Source organism: Taudactylus pleione, unplaced genomic scaffold (assembly GCF_031769625.1).
Source record: "Taudactylus pleione unplaced genomic scaffold, aTauple2 ptg000010l, whole genome shotgun sequence".
NCBI lineage: Eukaryota > Metazoa > Chordata > Amphibia > Anura > Myobatrachidae > Taudactylus > Taudactylus pleione.
Genome location: NW_028284413.1, coordinates 8,188,627 through 8,209,949, shown reverse-complemented (window position 1 = coordinate 8,209,949; position 21,323 = coordinate 8,188,627). Strand labels below are relative to the sequence as shown.

The 21,323-nt window shown below is 41.7% G+C and overlaps 1 protein-coding gene across 1 annotated transcript in view; it reads left to right on the top strand.

Moving 5' to 3' along the window:
- The first annotated feature begins 10,477 nt into the window (after window positions 1-10,477).
- The window catches only part of LOC148542668 (uncharacterized), a 67,342-nt gene continuing 56,496 nt past the window's right edge, over window positions 10,478-21,323 (top strand). The window contains exons 1-2 of the mRNA XM_088467640.1: window positions 10,478-10,737; window positions 17,110-17,244. Of these exons, the coding sequence (XP_088323766.1) occupies window positions 10,677-10,737; window positions 17,110-17,244 (196 nt within the window). The 5' untranslated portion in view covers window positions 10,478-10,676. The remainder of the gene's footprint in view (window positions 10,738-17,109; window positions 17,245-21,323) is intronic.

The following is a 21,323-nucleotide window of genomic DNA, read 5'->3' as shown; positions in this document are numbered from 1 at the left end:
CTGGCTTCTTTTGCATGTAACCCACAAAGACTGGACAGTTTTATAATTTCACACTGCAATTTAGATTTCAGCTAGGACACACCCTTACATATCTAAAGGGCCCCATAAATCAGGCGGACATTTTTATAGATTCCTCGATCAGACCGGAACCCAACGATCTGCCAGGCCGATCAGCTACCATCTATGATTGTCAATCTGTCGGGTAATCGGTGAAATTTTTCATGTTAAAAATCCTTGATTTGCTTATTGCAAGCATATTTTGATCGAGGTCGGCAAATCGGGGAAATCCAAGAAGTTGGATTTCACCGATGCCCCGACCCTGGCGTCTGTGGATCGGGGAATTGGCCCAATCCATCGCTCATGTAATGGGGCCTTTAGTTTCTCTGCATATTTTAATTTTGCCCCACCTGCTGTGCAACATAGTTTTGCCCAGGTGCAAAGTTACTTGCTTTATTTGTTTTACTCCCACCCAGCGGTGGCTCCTACCCTCTTGGATGAGGGGGGCTGCCGCTGCTGAGAAGGAGCAAAACTTACCGGCCCCTGGCTGGGTCCCGGTGCCTGCGCAATGTGACTGACAGGCGCCGGGACCAGAGCATGCGCTGTAGCGGCGTGCAGCCGTGCAAGTGCATACCCCGGCTTCTAAAGAACTGCATTGTCTGCAGCCCCTAGGAGCTGGTTAGGGCTGGCGGAAAGGTAGAGTAGCAGCTTCCTCCTGGAAGACGCTCTCTGCTAATAGCAGCCCGGACTGGCAGTCCCAGGGGGAGGAGACATCTCCCCCTGAGACTGCCTGTTGTTTTTGTGACCGGCAGGTGGCACTTCCAATAGGAAGTACACTGCCAGTCACAGTGTAGCCACTACACTGAGGTGACAGATTTTACTGGGAGGGCTGCAGCCCCTAGGTAAAAACCACCACTGCTCCCACCACAGAATCAGCCCAGAGTGCAGGATTTCTCAAGCTTATGGATTTACAAAGCAGCTTATTTTATTAATCTCCACTTAACAACACAAATTTGTTTATTCCTGCTCCAAAGAGATGATATATTATCTGCGATTAAATTTACAAAAAACACAATCCCCTATTTATATGGCCTGAGGATAAGCTTAAGATACACTGGTCCAGAGAGTAGATGGAGTGAGGATCTAGGTTAGGTCACAAGGTTCTCTATTTCCCTTTCATTCATGCTGTCTTATGGACAATCTATTTAGCACAGAAAACAAAACTGATTCCTTCCTGCCTCTATTCACCTCTATTATTACAGCCTTTTATATAGCACCACAAGCTTACACTCTGAAGTTAGAGAGGAAGTGTCTTCTACAGTTATCTTAATTTACAAAATGTTATACATTATAGAGCCCTATTTATCACAATCTGCAATGTAAACATTACATTTCTTACAGGAGTTTAGCAAAAAGCACATGTGAGGACACGGACTCCGATAAGAGCCCGTCCTGAGGAAGAGTCGGAAGCAAAGTGATAGCTTACACTATAACTCTGCTTCGTGATTTGGATCCAGAACATGTACTGCACATTCACGCAGTCGACCTGCACATGCATTAGTGGTGCCAATGGAGAGGATCCCCCTTTTAGAGAGGATCTGTGCTATAGTAGCCCATAGACAACTTTGCAGCCCTATGTGGTCGGAAATGGAGGGACTGCGACAGATATCGGAAATATCTGCTGTGATCCCTCCGTTTTATCATATCCTGCATGTATCTACTGAATTTACTTTAATAAATATGCCCCAAAGTATGAACACATAGCAATGTAGCCCCTGTGTTGCCTACTAGGGTGGGTGGTATAATTTATTCTTAAATGAGGTGCCTTTACCCAAGATCTTTGAGGTCTAAAAAGATTAACTTAGGTAACCACCTCTGCCCAACTCACAATAAATGACTGATGATGACTCGCACTCTATCAGGTAAAAGGTTAATAAATGATAACAAAGCAGATTTTGTTTTCAACAATGACAAAAGGCCTATAATTCATCAAATTATATATAATATGTACTGTATGTCTGTTCATTCGGGCTCATCTTTTCTTGAGGGGATTTTCTCTATTCTATACAGCATTGGTCAAGGAAGGTGTCTGTGTATGAACCATTAATCTGTGACAAAGGAACCGAGCAGTGACGATTTTAGTGAAGCAAGCCACAGAAAAAAAAAATTGTGCTGTACAGGAGCTGGCCAGGGTGCTGAAACAGCAAGAGAGCATCAGAAAATATGGCATAGAATGTCACAAGTCACAGAAAAAGCTATTGTGCTGTGTGAGTGACTGACTGCTGCTGCAGAGACGATGGCTGCACTCTAATTGGCTCTCTAAAACAGTGAGAGCCGATCAGAGATAGCAATGTACCCTGTTGCTTAGCAGCAGCCTAGATAATGGAGGGAGTCAAGGACTAAGCAGGGTCACATCTGAGGCAGAGTGAGAGACAGCCTCCAATGAACCCATGAAGATGTCCTGATGCAGGGGAGGTAAAAACAAACAACCAACCATCTTAACACCATCAAATGATTTCCATTTGATGGAGGAAAACATCAAGCCACCAACATGAAATGGTAAAAACACTACCATCTTCAGGCCCAGGAAATACAGGGCATATTGTGCAAAGAAGACATTGCTCATCACCATGTTCGGCAGCTGGGGAAAGGTATGAATGGAGGCTGCAGAAATATGCACAGGTGCCTCAGCCCTGGGAACATGGTGCTGATGATGTTTACGGTAGCTTCAATACAAATCTCGCACCCATGATCATCCTGCCCTTCCCAGCACAGATGAAATTGCTCCTGTGCAAAGCCGGAGCGGGTTGCTAGTACAGTACATAGCATAAAATAAAGTCCCTGGTAGACATCTATCTGTCTGTTCAGGCTAATCTCAAGAACCACTAGACAGATTTTAATGCATTTTTCACTATTCTATCGAGCATTTGTTGAGTAAGGCTTAGGTGTATGAAACATTAACGCATGACAAAAGGGAGCCGAACAGTGATGATTTAAGTGAAGCAAGTCACTGAAAAAACGGACGTCAGAGCACTTTTTTGGCTTATGCTGCTTAAACCGTTAAAGATATATCACAACAATGGTCTTTATTTTATACCATATAGAGATTGATACGTATTATCTGGTTTCTCCAGAAAAAATATGTAAGCCCTGTTTACGGATAAAAACAAAACAAAACATTTTTCCCTTTATTACCATTCTTATTTCATTTATGTGAAAAACAATTCTTTGATATCAAAAGAGTCCAATTCCCGGTAAGAGACTGCTTTGGCATGACAATAAATAAAGCACAGGGACACTTAACGTGTCTGGAGTTGACCTAAGTGGAGACTGTTTTGCTCATGGGCAACTTTAAGTGGTCCTTTTTCGTGTCACGTCAAACTAAATCTTTGTCTTGACATCTAGTGGATAATTGACTAATGTTGTCTACATGGCAATCTTCTAACACCTTGGTTAAAAAAGACTATTGCCCTAAATTTAAAATTGTTGCCGTGCAAAGCTGGGGAGGGTCACTAGTGTGTGTGTGTGTATACTATATATATATATATATATATTATAATGTATATATTTGTGTGTGTATATATTGTGGTGAGAGGTGTTGTCTCACCTGAATTGTCCGCATCCTGTGGGATCAGCTCCATCCAAGGGAGGCTGGAGTGAAGCCTGTGCATTCTGCAGTGGAGGTGTTGAACTCCAGGTTTTCACAGTTGCACAGGCCCAGCTGCAACTCGTCACTGAGCAGCAGAGGAAGAGTTTAAAACTCTGCCTGTTGGTCCTTGCCCTGATGCTGATGTGGTCACTTCACTCTGAATATTGCAGAACAACAGGGACGGCATATATACCCACTGTGTATATATTACTACATTCAGACTCTATTTAACTTCTTATTGCTGTGAATAGCAGTGATGTGAAATTACAATTATTGGCTCTAAAACCCAATAAATGATAAATATGCCCCAAAGTGGTGTAAAAAGTACTGCAACTTTGAAATGCAAATAGCGTGTAATAAGTTATTTACATTTCTGTATAAATAGATTAGCATAAAAAATAAACAATTGTATAGCATTTAATAAATGTATTTCAATGGTGACAATGGTATAATCAGCAATGACAGTAATGCATGCATCAAATCAACAATACTATGAAAACCAGGTTGACCATGTCATCATATGACTGAGAAAAGTACCATGTTAAATGTCAGTAGCATATAACTACAACAATTATGGTGCAGGGTTAATAATTATAAATATTATTAATAATAATAAGATAATGATGTAGTTAGTGTTGTTAATGAGCAGGAATGTATTTAGAAAAAATGGGGAGGAGCAGTCCCTGTTCAAGGACAGACACATGACGACTCTCAAAACTAGGCCCCTCTGTGATTCTGGCATCCTCTCTAGTAAATTGGCAGCTCTCCCTGTTTAAGGTGAACTCACACTATACGATATATCGTTCCGACATGAATTGGAACACTATATTGTACACCAAGTATAGTGTGTACATCCAGAAGATGGGACGATGCAATGAACGACGCGGTGTTGTTACGTGCAGCATGTAACACACCGGAACATGCAGTGTGTATCGCAAGTGCAATGTATCATCACATCGCACCGTTGCTGGGTAACACTTTGTATAGTGTGTACCTGTTATGTGGCAGGGGTATCTCTAAATAGCAGAGCCCGCCGTGTAACATCCTTGAGGGCTGGTGATGCTTGGCGAGATGTGGCCTTTGGGCTGTGTAGCAGCCTTGAGGGCTGATGAAGAGCAGAGTCCAGCAACATGCTTGGGGGCTGGTGATGCTTGGCTAGATGCGGCCATGTAACAGCCTTGAGGGCTGGTGATGCTTAACAAGATACGGCCCTTGAGCCGTATAGCAGCCTTGGGGGCTGATGATGTTTTCAACAACATGCGACCTTTGGGCCATGTAGCAGCCTTGAGAGCTGGTAATACTTGGCAGGATGACGCAGGAGTGCGACTTGTGCCGCCTCGTTGACACAAGTGGTAGTACACAGGATAGTGTGTACTAGAGACGCTGGTGTGCGACTTGTGCCACCGAGTTAACACAAGCAGCAGTACACTGGATTGCGTGTACCGGGAACGCTGATGTGTGCCTTGTGCCGCCGAGTTGATACAAGCGGCAGTTGACTGGATTGCGTGAACCGGGAACGCTGATGTACGCCTTATGCTGCCGGGTCGACACAAGCAACAGGGTGCTGGGGTGTGGCCTGTGCCTTCTATATGACACAAGCGGAAGGGACGCTAGATTGTGTGTACAGGTGACGCTGGTGTGCGCCTTGTGTCGCCGGGTTGCCACAAGCGACAGGACGCTGAGGTGTGGCCCATGTCGCCTAGATGACACAAGAGGCAGAGGTGCGGCCCGTACCACATAGATTATACAAACGGCAGTAGATATACAAGACAGGCAGAGGTACTGGACGCTCAACTAAACAGGAACTAACCACCAGCACTGGAAACACAGGAAAACGATATCACCGGCGCCCGAGCAACATACGGACAAGATAGAAAAAGCCACAGGAGCCAATCCAGTTAGTTCACAAATGACAGGCAGGAGGTAGGAGGAGTTCAGTGATTGTAAGCCCGGCGTTCGCATCTCCTATCAACACAGCGGTTTGTGACAGTACCCAGCTTTAGACTAGCATGTTTCTCTCTAATACTGGCAGCTCTCTCTTTTTGAGTGGCAATTTCTCTGTTAGATTGATAGTTCTTTCTAAGGGATTGGCAGTGAACCTCCTCAGTGGCAAACGCAGGATTTCTAGAGGGGGGTTTCCAAATGCTTGATTTTAGAGTGAGTGTAGCCAGTGCATGAAGAGGGTAGAATTAGCATTTAACCAGCTTTAATATGCGTCATAACAAGTGTATTGTGTGTCATAATTCCAGCATGTACAGGACCAGCGATCACAGTAAGCCATTATATGCGGCAGTAGGGCCATCCAGCCTGAGCTGAATGTTTTTATTTTAGATGAAGGCACCATTCCAGAGCATTAGAGCAAGTCCGGGAGTCTGGGGGAGCAGCAGAATAATCTAGCACTGCCCTGGACATATATGTACATATTGGGCTCTATAGCAGCACATCAACAGTGAATGTTTTCCAGATTTCCTAGTTGGTGCACAGGTTATTTATTACTGACTGATGCAGGTTAAAAGATCCACAGGTGGTGCTAATAATTTAATTTGTGATACTGTGAAGAACATGCAGCACTAGTAAAATTATATTACTATTTCTATTGTGGTCATGGTGTGGCCTGGGGAGGGGGATTTCCAGGCAGACAAAACCCCCCCCTGCGTTAGCCTATGCTCCTCATTACGTTCAGCCACTCTGTAGTAACTTTGCTCACTGACTGTAATTCTTTCTGCTTTTCTTGCGCCATAAGGCTCACTATCCCAGTAGTTCTGTGCTCACTGGTGGGCTTATGGATCTAGCTGAGCTATCTTGCCTTCTCCATCAGATTGTCTTTGTTACACTGCAGTCTCAGCAGTGGTCATGCCTTTTTCTTTCTGTCCACTTGTTCCCTGCTCTCTTGCAGACTACTCAAGTTGCAGGCTTTAACACAACTTTTGGGGAGGAATTCATTTAGGTGTGGGGTTTACCCTACAGCTGATTGAACGCGCTGCCCAATTCACTTTGCTATGGGATTCCCATTCGTTAAGCCCCAGAGAGTGGATTTTTCCTTGCAGTCTCAGAAACTGCGAGGAAAAAAATCTGCATTAAAATGCAGACTCATGGGGAAACTCATGGATTTCAGCAGTTTGTGTGGAATCTATGGGTTAACGCGTAATAACCCCAGGTTTACCATGCAGTGAAAATGGTGATTAATTGAATAGCTTTGGTCGTGGCACCCGGAGCTATTCCCCAAGTGGCAACCACTGTGCCTAATTGAATTCCCCCCTTGGTCTCTTGCCGGGATGTGTAGATCTGTGTCAGAAGAAGTAATGGATACCTCCAGCCAGGGGTTTTTGCTTCTGTCAGGGCTGGTTCTAGACTATGTGGTGCCCTGGTCAAACATTTCATTTGACCCCTCCAAAAAAATGAACATCTCATGATAATGCTGTCAATGGTAAGCCTCTTCCACCAAATTGGCAGTCCTGAAATGGGAAAGTGCATATCTATGTATCCAAGTAGCAATATAATTGAAACATTAAGATGCATTCAACATAAAGGAGGCTCCAACAAGTGGTGTTCTAGGACAAAAAACTGATAACCATCAGTGTCACTCTGCAGGTGGGGCAGATTTAAAATGTGCAGAGAGATTTAGATGTGGGAGGACTGTTTCCAAACTGACATCTAAATTGTAGAGTAATACTAAAGCTGTGCAGTATTTGTGGGCTACATGCAAAAGCAGCCAATTTTTACCCCACATGTAAAAAAAAGTATGTATTTACACCCCTTGCATTGCAATATGGTTTGTTCAGGTTCAGTTGAGAGAGATATCTCACTCTATTCCCAACTCTGAATCAGGCCCTATGTCCGGTAGGAAGTGAATCCTTCTGTTATTTTTATTGTCCTACATATTTTTATTGTGTTTGACCAATGTTGGTCTATTAAATGTTTTTTTATATTCTACACTGTATATGTGTTTATACATTTTTAATGGGACACATATGATTTGCCTGGATCAGTGGGATTATTCAATTGTGTACTTTGGAAAAAAGGACTCGCTTTGAGCTGCGATTCAAGTTCTTTATTAGTAAGCAGAATATCTAAGGGACGAGGTCCCATTTATTTGTCTATTTCTTCACTTTTTCGGTGTCTGTAAAGAACCTGTTATGTGTTTTGAGAAAGGTTGCATGAAGTAAGCCTAATTCTTAAAGAGACATTGTCCCATACATCACTCATATTTCTGCCTTGGGTTCCTTTTCACGCTATTTCTAGTGCACATGAGTGATTGTTGCATATACAGTTTTACACTATATTGTTGTTATCTTTTTCATGTGAATGTCGGTATTTTATCATCATCATCATCATCGAACATGGAGAAAGATTAATTCTATTTCATCCATATCAGAGAATTTGGGACATCATAGTGTTGTCAACTGTGTCATAATACTACTCTGGAACACTACTGATGAGCCCGCACCTTGTATTTGTTGACATATGTTTATTATTTTTTTAGAGGATTCACTGGTCCTCAGGTTATATAAAGGGCTGCATCGTTTTTTTGCACCTTTGGGTTTATTCCAATTATTTGCAATCATATTTTTAGGAAAGATATATATATATATTTTTTCAAATGAATCAGCGATGACTGCTGTGCTGAAAACAAAACAATCATTACTATATCATGCATAAGAAAATGATTGCTAGTAGCAAACTTATACACTGAAAGTGATTAGAATACAAGTAACAATTATGTATCTCTGATAGATATTTTTGAAACCTGAGTCTCGCTTGTACTATAGTGCCTGCACATGCTGTCAGTACGGGAAGAGCTGGTTACCTCACGCCCATTGCCGATAGAATATAGCATATTGCCTCTATACCGGTGTGAAGTCACAGGCATCAATTACTATATATGCAAGGATTAAAATATAACAGCACCTTACTCATCTAAAGATTGGGGATGGAATCTGCTGCACCTTTGGGAGGTATTACCCATAAACATATCTAAAGGTCCAGTATTTCAGTTATTTATTTGGCTGGTAGACCGATTGAATCAAAGTTTATCTACCTCAGTGATTCATATTCAGGCCATTTTGCATTTAACAAGTGATTTTCACTGATTGAACTCATGAGCAGGATTGTTGCTATAAGTACTTTAATTGGTGTTTTTTGTTTTATTGTTATACATTGTCTTGTAATATGTTTAAATATCAGTAAAATTGTTTTCTATCAGTACACCTGAGCATCAGTATTTCACTTTATATAGAGCATATTCTATATTGATTTTTGATTTCCAGTTTGCTTTGTACAGTGCTTTTTGTTTTTGTTTCTGTCACATTGTTTTGATGTTTTAGCACAACTTGCTGCGAGTTAAACTATTATTCATTATATTATTCCTTATTCAAAGTGCCAGGAGCCGGGGCGTAAATAGGTATTGAAGCACCCCATAGCAATACTTTGAGAGGGCCCCTATGTACCACCCAATGATGAAAAATGTATATAACAAATGTAACTTTGGCAAGGAAGATGGACCCCCTCAGCTCTGGGCCCCAGAGCAGCTGCACCCCTTGCATCTATGGTAGTTACGCCCATGGCCAGGAGTCTAAGTCGTGCACAAAACTTGCATATGTGTTCTCCATGAAGTTCACTACAGTAAAGGCACTATTAAATATTGATCTGAAATTTTTAGCTGTAATATATGCTAATCGCCTGGCCCCAATATTGCCGTCCTTGATCCACTGAGATCAAGTGTGCTTTATTCCTAATAGACAGGCTGCTGACACTACTAGGAGACATTCATTTCAATCATAACACCAGCGAGAAATCCATGTAGACTCTGGGGTGGCTCTCGTTGCAGAAAAGGGAATCGGTATGAATTACCGCCGGTTCAAATCCCGACAGCGGCTGGCCGACATGGCTGAAAATCCCGATCTTCCGCAGGTAAGTATCAACTAACCTAACCCCCCTAACCCTAACCCTCCTTAGGGGTGCCTATACCTAACCTTCCCCCCAGTGCCTAACCCTAATCCCCCCTCTAAGTGCCTAAACCTAACCCCCCCTTCCCCGCCGCCTAAACCTAAGTCTCCCGGGGGGTGCCTAACCCTAACCCTCCCTTCCTCTAGCCTAACCCTAAAATCCTGGGGGGGGTGCCTAACCCTAAGTCTTCCGCCGGAAACCCTGAACCTAACCCCCCCCCCGGCTGTCCGCAGCGGCGCCTGGCAGCACTTCGATTGGGATGCCGGGCGCCGGTCTCCTGGCGTCGGTAAAATGACAGGCGTCTAGATTTAGGCGCCTGTGATTTAACCCTCGCCGGGATAAAGCAGTCGGGAAGCCGGCTGTCGGCTTATGTCCGCCGGCTTCCCGACTGCATACCTTCTACAGAGACATTACCTCGCTTTATCATAATCTCTCGGCCTCAGTACTAGTTAATGGTTTCTCTTCTACATGGATGATGTGATCTGGACTTGTGTGCGGCTTTGCAATTCTGCCCTCTGCTGAATCAGGCCCTGTGTTTCCCGTGTTTATACAATGAAACTTTTAAAATTAAGTATTTTACAATAAATAAATAAAAACCCCTTTAGGCTTAGTGCAAGTTTGTTTATGATTACTTTTTGCGGTACACTTATTTATATGCTGTTGAATATATATTATGATGTTAGAAGTGAAGAAAAAGTACATGGGTAACTTCATGCTTTAACTAAAGATGTTTCCAGTCCAGTGTACTCTAAGTTGCACAAAGATGCCACATATGACACACAATTTACTAAATATTGACAGATAACTGCATTTTGTGCTGCAGGATACAGTGACCCAACCATTCATGAGAGTTTTTTGTTTACTGCTATACTACACATTACAGGAGATGGGTGGAGGCTTATCTTATTGTCATTTGTGAAAAATCCCTCCAGCGCTTCATTCCAGATGTAAAAAGGATGTCACATGATACTCGCTCATTATCTACCTGTGATGCGTGAAGTTTCCTAGAGGACCGTGAATCAAGCTTGACTTCATAGTGCAAGGGACAATCTTTCTCACACCTGTTCAGGCGTCTCTGTATGACATGGGACTAACACTCCTCCTAATCTTTGGTTTTATCTGTGTGGTGCAGAGCCAGTTTACAGGTAAGAGAGGATACTGAACATTGTTTCAGGACTTCATATATTAGCACTTCATAGTCAATATTTAGCGTCTAGTTAATAAATGATTACTGTGATTTACAAAGCAAATTGTTAGCTGGTGGTTGCCCAAGCCAATGTCCTATCTTGATAGAGACAGGAATAAAATTGCGTTTGACGTAAAGACAGCACTTATGTCACCTGAGAGTTGTATGAGCAGTAATTTGGGACAAATCTGGAAAATGTCAATATAAGGAAAAGGATATGTAGAAAGTGTGCCATTATGCAGCATGTCGACATACTATTTCCACTTTTGCATCATCGAGTACATTGGAACAACCAAAATAAGCAATTATTTAATTATTTAAACACCGCTGCATTGACCCTAGATCTGATGTGCAGTGTTGCACCCAGTTATACTGTAAATGACTTGTTGGTCAAATACTATTTGCTTTAGTAAATATGATAACAGCTGTGCGTTTCATATACATAGATACAATTATACGTGAGTAGTTAAATATGTGATGTTGACATTATACAGCCATCAATAGATGTGTTACACTAATCCTGAGGATGTTTTTTATGAATTGACCAAATATGGTACAGAAAGTAGAATCTTCATAAATGACATGGATATGAAATCATACTGTTCACATAATAAATGACATTTTGCATAATAAATAACCTTTTTTTTTTCAAAAACAATTTTTTATTTTTATTTTATATACTCACAAGTGCAAACATACATGTACATGTATATCTATACAAACATACAGATATATTACATAAACCCATATACACATATATACAGAACTGCAATCTGTGTAAGCAAATACAATTCAAGTGCAACATCAAGCAAATACATGTTGTCTGTAGGATATAGCAAGTCAAAAATTATTGTTAAACATAAGCACAGAGAAAGAATATATAATTCAAATAAAACCATAATATCAGAAAACAAAAACAAAATTATATATGTATAAAGTAAAATAAAATACAATAAACACATACACCCCCCTCCCCCCCCCCGAACCCTGGTGCAGCTTGTTCCCTTTCCATTGATCGGATACTCCTACACTGGAGGAAATAACGTTGTTTCTCTACAAGAGACAAAGAATCTTATCCCTTGACCTGTAAATATAGGATTTAGAGATCTAAATATACAACATCACTCCAAATTACGAAGTAGAGACCAATTCGTAGTCTCAAATTATCTCATTATATGAGTTCTAACATCAGAATCCAGGGAGTCGATATATATACCCCATTTAGCGTAAAAGCAAACCACCCCCTTCTCAACATCAGGTATAATTTTGCTCTTCTATCAAAATAAAGTATTTGTAGCAATATGGTTTTAACTGCTTGAAGAGATGGTGTTGTGGAAACTGTCCAGTTACGGAGGATAGCTTTCTTCGCCACAGTTACCACCACCGTAAGAAAGGGTAATAATTCCATCTTACGACCTTGCAGGTCCCAATTTATAAAATTAGCGCATAACATAGCCAAGGGGTCCTTCATAAGATGTAAGGCGCATATATTGTTTAGAAATACCATAATCTTATCCCAAAATTTTCTAATTTTTCCCACATTCCCACATATTATGGAAGAAAGTAGCTCGTGAGAACTTACACTTCGGGCAGCAGCCTGACTTCTCCTCGACAACATGTTTCCTCTGACTCTGGGACATATATGCCCTATGAATGGTCCGAATATGCACTTCCTGCCAAATAGCTGAATGTAGAACTCTTAAAGTCTTCTCAGTATGCTTTAATAACACATTGGGGGAGTCTACTTGTGGTATTTCTGAGGACCAATTTTGGATGCAACTCTCCATAGAGCCTCAGCTGTCGCGGGAAGCAAGTAGGGGTATAACAATCGTGTTTTGTAATACCCAGTATTGTACAAATAAATAAGGGCCGTAAAATATCATCATCTTCCTCCCTCAACATAGGAGGGGGTAAAGATTGTATAAAGTGACAAAGTTGCAGAAACATAAGTCTCTATTATTAAGAAAAAATTTAGACTTCAAATCTTGAAAAGAATACATTTGACCCCCTGGATCAAACACATCATGAATGGCAGCGATACCCCTCACCCTCCAGACCAGGTATTCAGCGTATTCTAGGCCAGGAATAAACATAGGATTACCCCAGAACGTATTATACTGAGATACAGTGTGGCGCCTGTGAAGCTTTCGGTTTATTTGTAACCAAACTAGGTAAGTGTCAAAAAATAGAATATTATTTTGCATCAATGGTGGGAGATGTGATCTGGGAGTATGAAGTAGAGCAGACAAAGAATAGGGATAAGCTATTTCTTCCTCCAGGGATTTATGGGTATATGTTTCACAACCGGTCAACCAATCGCATATATATCGAAAAATTACTGCATTAGTGAATGCAGAGACATGCGGAACAGCTAATCCACCATTAGATTTCCCCAAATACATCTTAGCTCTAGATATACGTGGTTTCCCACCCCTCCATAAAAACTTAAAAAATAGGCGAGTAATTTGAGTAATATCAAAACGGGTTAATCGTATTGGCAACATTTGTATAGGATAGGCCAGTTTAGGAAATATGACAGATTTCAACAATGCAACTCTGCCCAGGAGAGATAATGGAAGGTGTCGCCAAATGTCCAATATTTTAGTTATGTCAGCTATCACTGGGGTGAAATTAACCATATACAACTTAGAGATATTAGCCGGGATATAGATTCCGAGATACTTAATAGCTTGCTGAGCCAGTCGGAAATTATCCAAGTATATAGCAGAAAGAGACAAAGACTGGGACCCTGAATCATGCATATAAAGGACCTCCGATTTATGTAGGTTAATCTTATACCCAGCAAAAGAACCAAATCGCGACAGTAATTCCAAAATAGCAGGGACAGAGTTTGTGAGATCTGACACAAACAAGAGCATGTCATCCGCAAAGAGACAAATCTTCAGCATTACGTTTCCAATAGAAATCCCCAAAAATCCCTCATGCTGGCAAGGGCTATCGCAAGAGGCTTCATGGCCAGTGCAAATAACAGGGGTGAGAAAGGACAACCTTGTCGAGTGCCTTTCTAAACTTCAAAAGGGGTAGACAAGTAACCATTTGTAGAAACCTGCGTGAGTGGTTCACGATACAAAGTTTGTAATATTGACACAAACTCATCAGGGAATCCAAATCTCTTCAATGTTTCAAACAGGTGGTCCCAAGTGACAAGGTCAAAAGCCTTTTCGGCATCCATAGAAATTATAGCCTGAGACCTAGGACCACCTGAGAAACCAAGAGCCTGAAAGGCTGCCAGCACTTTCCGAATATTAACTACCGAATGGCGACCCATGATAAATCCTGTCTGGTCATTGGAAACAATAGTAGGTAAAATGTATTTCAAACGATCCGACAAGATTTTAGTTAACAATTTGTAGTCGACATCCAGCAGTGATATTGGGCGATATGATCCCGGATCCTCCGGATCTCGATTGGCTTTGGCCAGAACTCTGACAACTGCAGAGTTAAAATATAAGGGTAATCTGCGCTCTTTCAAGATGGAGTTGAAGACCAAACACAATGTGTCACTTACTCTATTAGCTAATAATTTTTAGAATTCTCCAGAAAGACCGTCCGGCCTCGGGGCCTTAAGAGGCTTCAATCCCACAATAGTCTTAAGAATTTCTTCCTTAGTAATAGGGGCAAGCAAGGACTCAGCCTGTTCTTCAGAAATACGAGGAGTGGAAATATCTGTCCAAAAAGTAGCTTTTTGGAGTTCATCAATAGGACCTTGTGAGTAAAGAGAGACATAGAAGTCTCTAAAAGCTTCATTTATATCTTTCCCTTTATAAATTAGAGTACCATCCGGCTTTTTCAAAGCAGAGACTACAGTGGAAGAGCGTGTGGACCTCATTAAATTAGACAAAAGTCGACCCGATTTGTTCCCATGCTTATAAAATTGATAATTATTAGAGAAGGTATGTCGAGTCGACTGTTGTGCCAACACCTCTTAAAACTGAATCCTTGCCTGTATATATAAGCATCTTTATTAATAGGGGATGGGGAAGATTTAAAATTTACATAAGCGGCAGTTAATCTTTCCTGGGATTGCAGATATAAAGCTGAAATATCTTTCCTAAATTTGGAAACATAAGAAATAATTTCTCCACGCAAAACAGACTTTGCCGTCTGCCAAAACAATAAAGGGTCAGAAACATGTTCCCGGTTATCATGAACATATTCCTGCCACTTCGCTTCTATCATATTCCGGAATTTTATGGAGGAAGAAAGGTATGATGGGAAGCGCCACTGGCGACAAGATCCCACATCTACTGATGTTGCAATAGTGCACCATATAAGTGCATGATCAGATAAACATATAGGTGCAATCCCTGTATCTAATACTTTAGAAAATAAAAATTTGGTCGGCATAATATAGTTGATACGGGACAAAGTACCTGCTGCTGACATGCACGTGAAGTCCCTATCAGTAGGATGATGCATTCTCCAACTATCCACTAAACCCAATTGAGAAATAAAAAATTGTAAACCTAATTTCGGAGGAGTGGGAATCCGTTTAGGGTTATGAGATTTATCCATAGCAGGTAGTATCGTTAAATTAAAATCCCCGCCCACCAATAACTGCAAATCAGTGAATGGGTATAGCTTTGCCAACAATCCCCGGAAGAAAATTTTAGAATAAACTGTGGGAGCATAAATGTTACAAAGCACCAGAGTCTCAGACAAAATAGATAAATTGCTAATAACATATCGGCCTTCAGGGTCGACTATATTAGATTGATCCTGGGGAGATAAATCTTTCCTGACCAGTATCGCTACCCCTCTGGCTTTGGAGTTGTAAGAGGCATGCGCCACCAATGTGAAACCAAGTGAAGACAATTTAACAGCATTGCTATCTGTCAGGTGCGTCTCCTGCAGTAATGCTATATCTATTTGCATTTTTTTAAGATACAAAAGTATTTTCTTCGGTTTCACAGGAGAATTAATTCCCCCCCACATTCCAGGAACATAATTTAAGTTCCGACATAATTCAAATTAGACAGGATATAAATCTGAAAAATTATACATATTTCACATCTAATAGTGAGCAGAAATAGACCATACACTGCACCAGGGCCCTCAACACAAACACAAAACAATTGGGAAATAAAAAAACTAAGAAAAATAAACACAGACAAAAAAGGAAAAAAGAACATAAAAAACACAGAAATAGAAAACATGTAATTGAAAAAGAGAAGCATCGTCAACATCTAGTGGACATAGTTATAGAACATGACAAATATTGAGAACTAATAGACCATTATTAAATCGGAACAGCAAAATTATGAAAGAGAGAATACACTTCAAAAGAAGATAAAGGTTACAAATAAATAACCTTTTATGATGCTCCATTACATTACCTCTGCTCTTTTTCTGCATGTTATGGTACTGGCTCTTATATAGCATACTTACAAACTTTTAAAAGCACAATTCATTTGGCTTATAATAACAGTAAAGCATCCTGAGACCATTCATATACGTGGTTGCTTCTCAGCCAAGGGAGTGGGATCACTCACAGTTTTGCCTAAGAACACAACCATGAATAAAGAATGGTACCAAAACATCCTCCAAGAGCAACTTCTCCCAACCATCCAAGAACAGTTTGGTGATGAACAATGCCTTTTCCAGCATGATGGAGCACCTTGCCATAAGGCAAAAGTGATAACTAAGTGGCTCGTGGAACAAAACATTGAAATTTTCGGTCCATGGCCGGGAAACTCCCCAGACCTTAATCCCATTGAAAACTTGTGGTCAATCTTCAAAAGGCGGATGGACAAACAAAAACCCACAAATTCTGTGAAACTCCAAGCATTGGTTACGCAAGAATGGGAGGCCATCAGTCAGTATGTGGCCCAGAAGTTGATTGACAGCATGCCAGGGCGAATTGTAGAGGTCTTGAAAAAGAAGGGTCAGCACTGCAGATATTGACTCTTTGCATAAACTTAATGTAATTGTCAATAAAAGCCTTTGACACTTATGAAATGCTTGTAATTTTACTTCAGTATTCAGTACCATAGTAACATCTGATAAAAAGGTCTAAAAACACTGAAGCAGCAAACTTTGTGAAAACCAATATTTGTGTCATTCTCAAAACTTTTGGCCATGGCTGTAAGTCTCAGAGCATTCAGCAATCTACTGATGTCACTGTTGCCCTGAATTTACAAATGGTGATTCTATATAAAAAAAAAGTCTCGGTGAAGAGCGTTAAGATAACATTTACATGTATATTTTTCAATAGTGTTCTTAAATGAGGAAAGACATATTTTAAAACGGATTGCTAAAAATGTCTGTATATGAGTCACCTCAACAAGTAACTTGTGTTTATTCTGCTTAGGGCGCTGTACTACACCACCTGCGGTGTGTTGTAAAGGAGTGAACAGCGCATGTAGAAGAATCGACTGCTACTGTGATGAGTACTGCACTGCAAACAAAGACTGCTGCCCGGATTTCGGCAACGCGTGCAATGAGGGTAACACATTGCTCAGACCATGCAATATATAATGTACACTTACCTACTTTAAAATTCTCACCATTGGTTTATCATTGCTGTTATGATGTATGTTTGGCCTTCCTGATGAAGATTTGTTTACGGTCGAAGCGTTGACTTTGCTGTCTACAGTATATCAATGATCAATGCTTAAATAAATAGGCTAATTATTACCATTAACTACACGGTGTGTGCCCTCCTTCCAGCTTCTGGGTTCCGTGTTTTACACTGTGGCTGCTACTGTTGGCACCTACTGAGGAGCACCCCTGCAACACTGATGACATTTGGAGATGAAAGTGCAGAATATATATATGGATGAAAAGAGACCCACATACACTTATAAAAACTTGAGGTCTCGAACCTGCATAGACAAATACTTTACACTTCAGCTTAAATAAGTCAAAAAAGACCAGCACACCTCCAATAAATAGTTATTTCCAGTGTAATATGAGAAGAGCAGCTATAACTGGAACTCACATTATAATGTCTCAGGTTTGCTTTAGGTAAATGGATACCATAGATTTCAATAAAGGGTCAACACTGGCATTTCTGTAGTTTGAAATATTAGTTTGTAATACATAAAAATGTTTTAGCAAAGGATGAGTGTCCTTATAATTTTGAGTCTTGTCAGTATTTGTAAAGATCAGTGATGCTCAACAGGCCGTACTGTACCCTCACCTGCATCGGCTTCAGCTCAGACCTCTATTGTGCTTTAAGTTTTGCAGAGTTTCACCTGCAACCTATCTTATACTAAATTAGCAAGAGCTGCTGCTATGTGTGAAGCTCGGTTGTGAAGACGAGTAAAAAGACTGAACATCTTATTCTTTGACCAAATGTTTCCACACCACGTGACTTTATCTGAACATAGCAGGGAGGACTTAGTACATCTCAGATCAGTGAGTGGAGCAGGAGTGCTGTGTGCACCATGTAGTCTCCCTCCTTCCTCCATTCTAAGGGGCCCATTCATTAATAATCGCATTTGAAATGCCATCTGGGCATGATATTAGCGCCCACGGTTGCATTGCAGGATGTGATCATAGTGCCGGGATGTATGACAAAGCACATACAGGGGCTCTGAAAGGTACCGGTCCCTGCGATGTGCACGGAGTGAAGTGACCGCATCAGCTGTCTCTTCACTCCTTTGTCGGAGATCTACTGACCACACATGCGGGGAGGCCATTGCGGGGAGGGTTCCTATGGAACCCTCTCCCGGCTAGAATTGCGATGTGAAGCCCATAGGCTACAGCGGCTTACGCCATCTTACACTTTGCATACCAGAACTTGTTAAATCTGACATCTTCGCATCCCCCTGAAAATGGGTGTTTTTGGGGACTAAGCCGCAAATATTTAATGATAAATGGGCCCCTAGTTCTGACTACTTTATTCTTTAATTTAGTCCATGACAAGGAATGTTTTAACTATTATGCACCCAAACTGGCTTTTCACTGGTACTCCCAGCGATGGGCCAATGCGAGTGTTTGAGTGAAGTGTGGGATCAGGGCTGGATTAAGGTCTGTGGGGCCCCTGGGCAACAAATATGTGGGGGCCCCTATTAAATGTGAGAACTGGGGGTATGCGCAATGGGGACCTTATGCAGAGCCCCAGTAGTATCAGTGCCCCCAGTGGTAGTGCCCCATAGGCAGAGCCCACAGTAGTGGTGCCCTTTATGTAGTGCACCCAGTAGTAGGGCCCTTTATGCAGTGCCCCCTATGCAATACTCCTATTAGTAGTGCCCCCTGTGGTAGTATCCCCAATAGTAATGCCCCAGGTAGTTGTGCCCCCAATAGTAATGCCCTAGTAGTAATACCCCTGTAGTTGTGTCCCCAATAGTCATGCCCCCTGTGGTAGTGGCCCCAGTAGTAATGCCCCTGTATTAGTGCCCCCAATAGTAATGCTACGTAGTGCCCCAGTAGTAATGCCCCCAGTAAGCCACTTGCACTAAAAATAAAAAGCTGATACTTGCCTGAAGCCCCGCTCCTGCTCCCGTCCACATCCAGTCTGCTCGACTGCTCCTCTCACTATGGTGCACTGCGTGAGCCGGAAGCTGAGCTCCAGCCTCGTGCTCCAGCTGCCGCTGCAGAGAGGGAGCCGGGTGCTCGCTGTTTACAATCTAAGTGGACGCCTGGTAAATGGACCCTCCCTGTGGCGCCCGGGTTAGGTTGGCCGGAGGAGACGGAACTGGCCCACTTTTACCCTGATGGGTGTGGGGGCCCAGGGACGACTGCCATCGCCCCCCTGTTAATCTGGCCCTGTGTGGGATCTCAGGGCATGCATGTATTCAGGTCAGTTGGAGCATTTAGTGGCAAACAGGAGATCTGGGAGACTTGTTTTCTGACAGCTCAGGGCATGAGGGCAGGATTACATTTATTTTTTGGTAATTATTGTTGAGATTAAGGGGAATCTGCAATGTTACTGAAGGTTAGAGAGCCACATATGGAGTGTACCAGGTGCCGTTCATGGGTATACATACATAGTTGAATGTTTATGAAAACTGGTGCTGTAGCCTACAGTAAGTTATCAGAATATTGTTTTAATACATCTTTTTATTTTCCTGTGCACCTGTGTTTCTGAATATTCCCATGAAAAGGACTCAGTAAAGGGTATTTACTTACTAATTTTCCCTAACCAATATCAACCAATATGACATTCATTTGCATTCATTATCTATTTGAAGTTGAACTAGATCACTCAATCAAAGTTAATTGCTGAGGGTTGTTAATAAATTTAACAGAATGAATAGCAGTACTTGATTGTGACCACTAGATGTCACAGAAGGGTTATAAATGTTCTGCAATGCAGTTAAAAAATGTCACCATGTATTTTGCTTTATACTGTCCAGTATTTCAGTGACAAGGAAGTTAAACATGTAAAATGTACACTTTATTTACATGAAAATGTGGAGCTATTACACAGATCGCTGATGAAAACTAATCCAAATTCTCTAGTGCAGTTTATATTGGCAGGTAAAACTGTTACCAGGGTCTGACTAGCCCATAGGAGTACAGGGAAAACCCCAGTGGGCCCCACTGCCTGAGGGCCCACCCCCTCTAGGAATCAGGTTCCAGACTGTGCACTTGAATTATACATTATACAAATGTTACATAATACTGCACAGAACTATGGTATATTTTCTAGAATGCATTGCTTAATAATCTGGCACATTATCATACATGCACTAGCAGTATTTACTATAGATACATATATATATATATATATATTTGAAAGGGGCCCAAATCATGCTCTCTATAATGGCCACACCCCTAAGCATGGGCCCCTATCACTGCATTCCCCCGGTGGGCCCTTCATGCCCCAGTCCGACACTGACTGCCACACACATAGCATAAAGATTACATAGAGAACGCTCTGACAAAAAAAAAAAGATGTGGCTTCACAGTGTTAATAATAAATACTGAAGTCACAATACCTGATTTTAACTCAATATAATATATTAAAGTGCCATATATAAAAGAGAAACTTATTGTAAGTCAGGCAGAAGTGGATGCTGTCAGTCTGGGATTGACACTAGTTGTTGAAGCGCTTAGTCTATAGTGTCCCCCGGTTTTCACCAGGAACCACCGCAAGGTGGGCTTTACTACAGTGGACCTGCAAGTCGCGGTCTACTCACTGCTTCCTAGACGTGCAAACTTGGTATCAAATCAAAGGGCAAGAGAGTACTCAAACAATTTAAGTTTAGGATTTCACAGGCTAAAATGCATGACAAAGAACTAGCAGATGTCTGGGGCACAGAAAAGATGGAATCCCAGAAACAAGAAGGGTCAGAAACACAGAATACAATCATGCTGGAGATAGGCTATATGACCTAACACTCTGGCACAGAACAATGCCCAGAGTGATTCTTAAATTGGAAGGATATTTGAATCTGACGCCACCGTGATGTCAGAGTCATGTGCCCCTTTAAATCTCTGAATAGGCCGTGCATACTTCCCTAAGCAAAGTGCGGCTGTCTGGGGAAAGTACTGGGACCACCCACACATGCTGGACCACCAGGTCATGTCAGGAACCCTCCTGCAGGGACTGACCACGGACCCAGCAGTACTGCC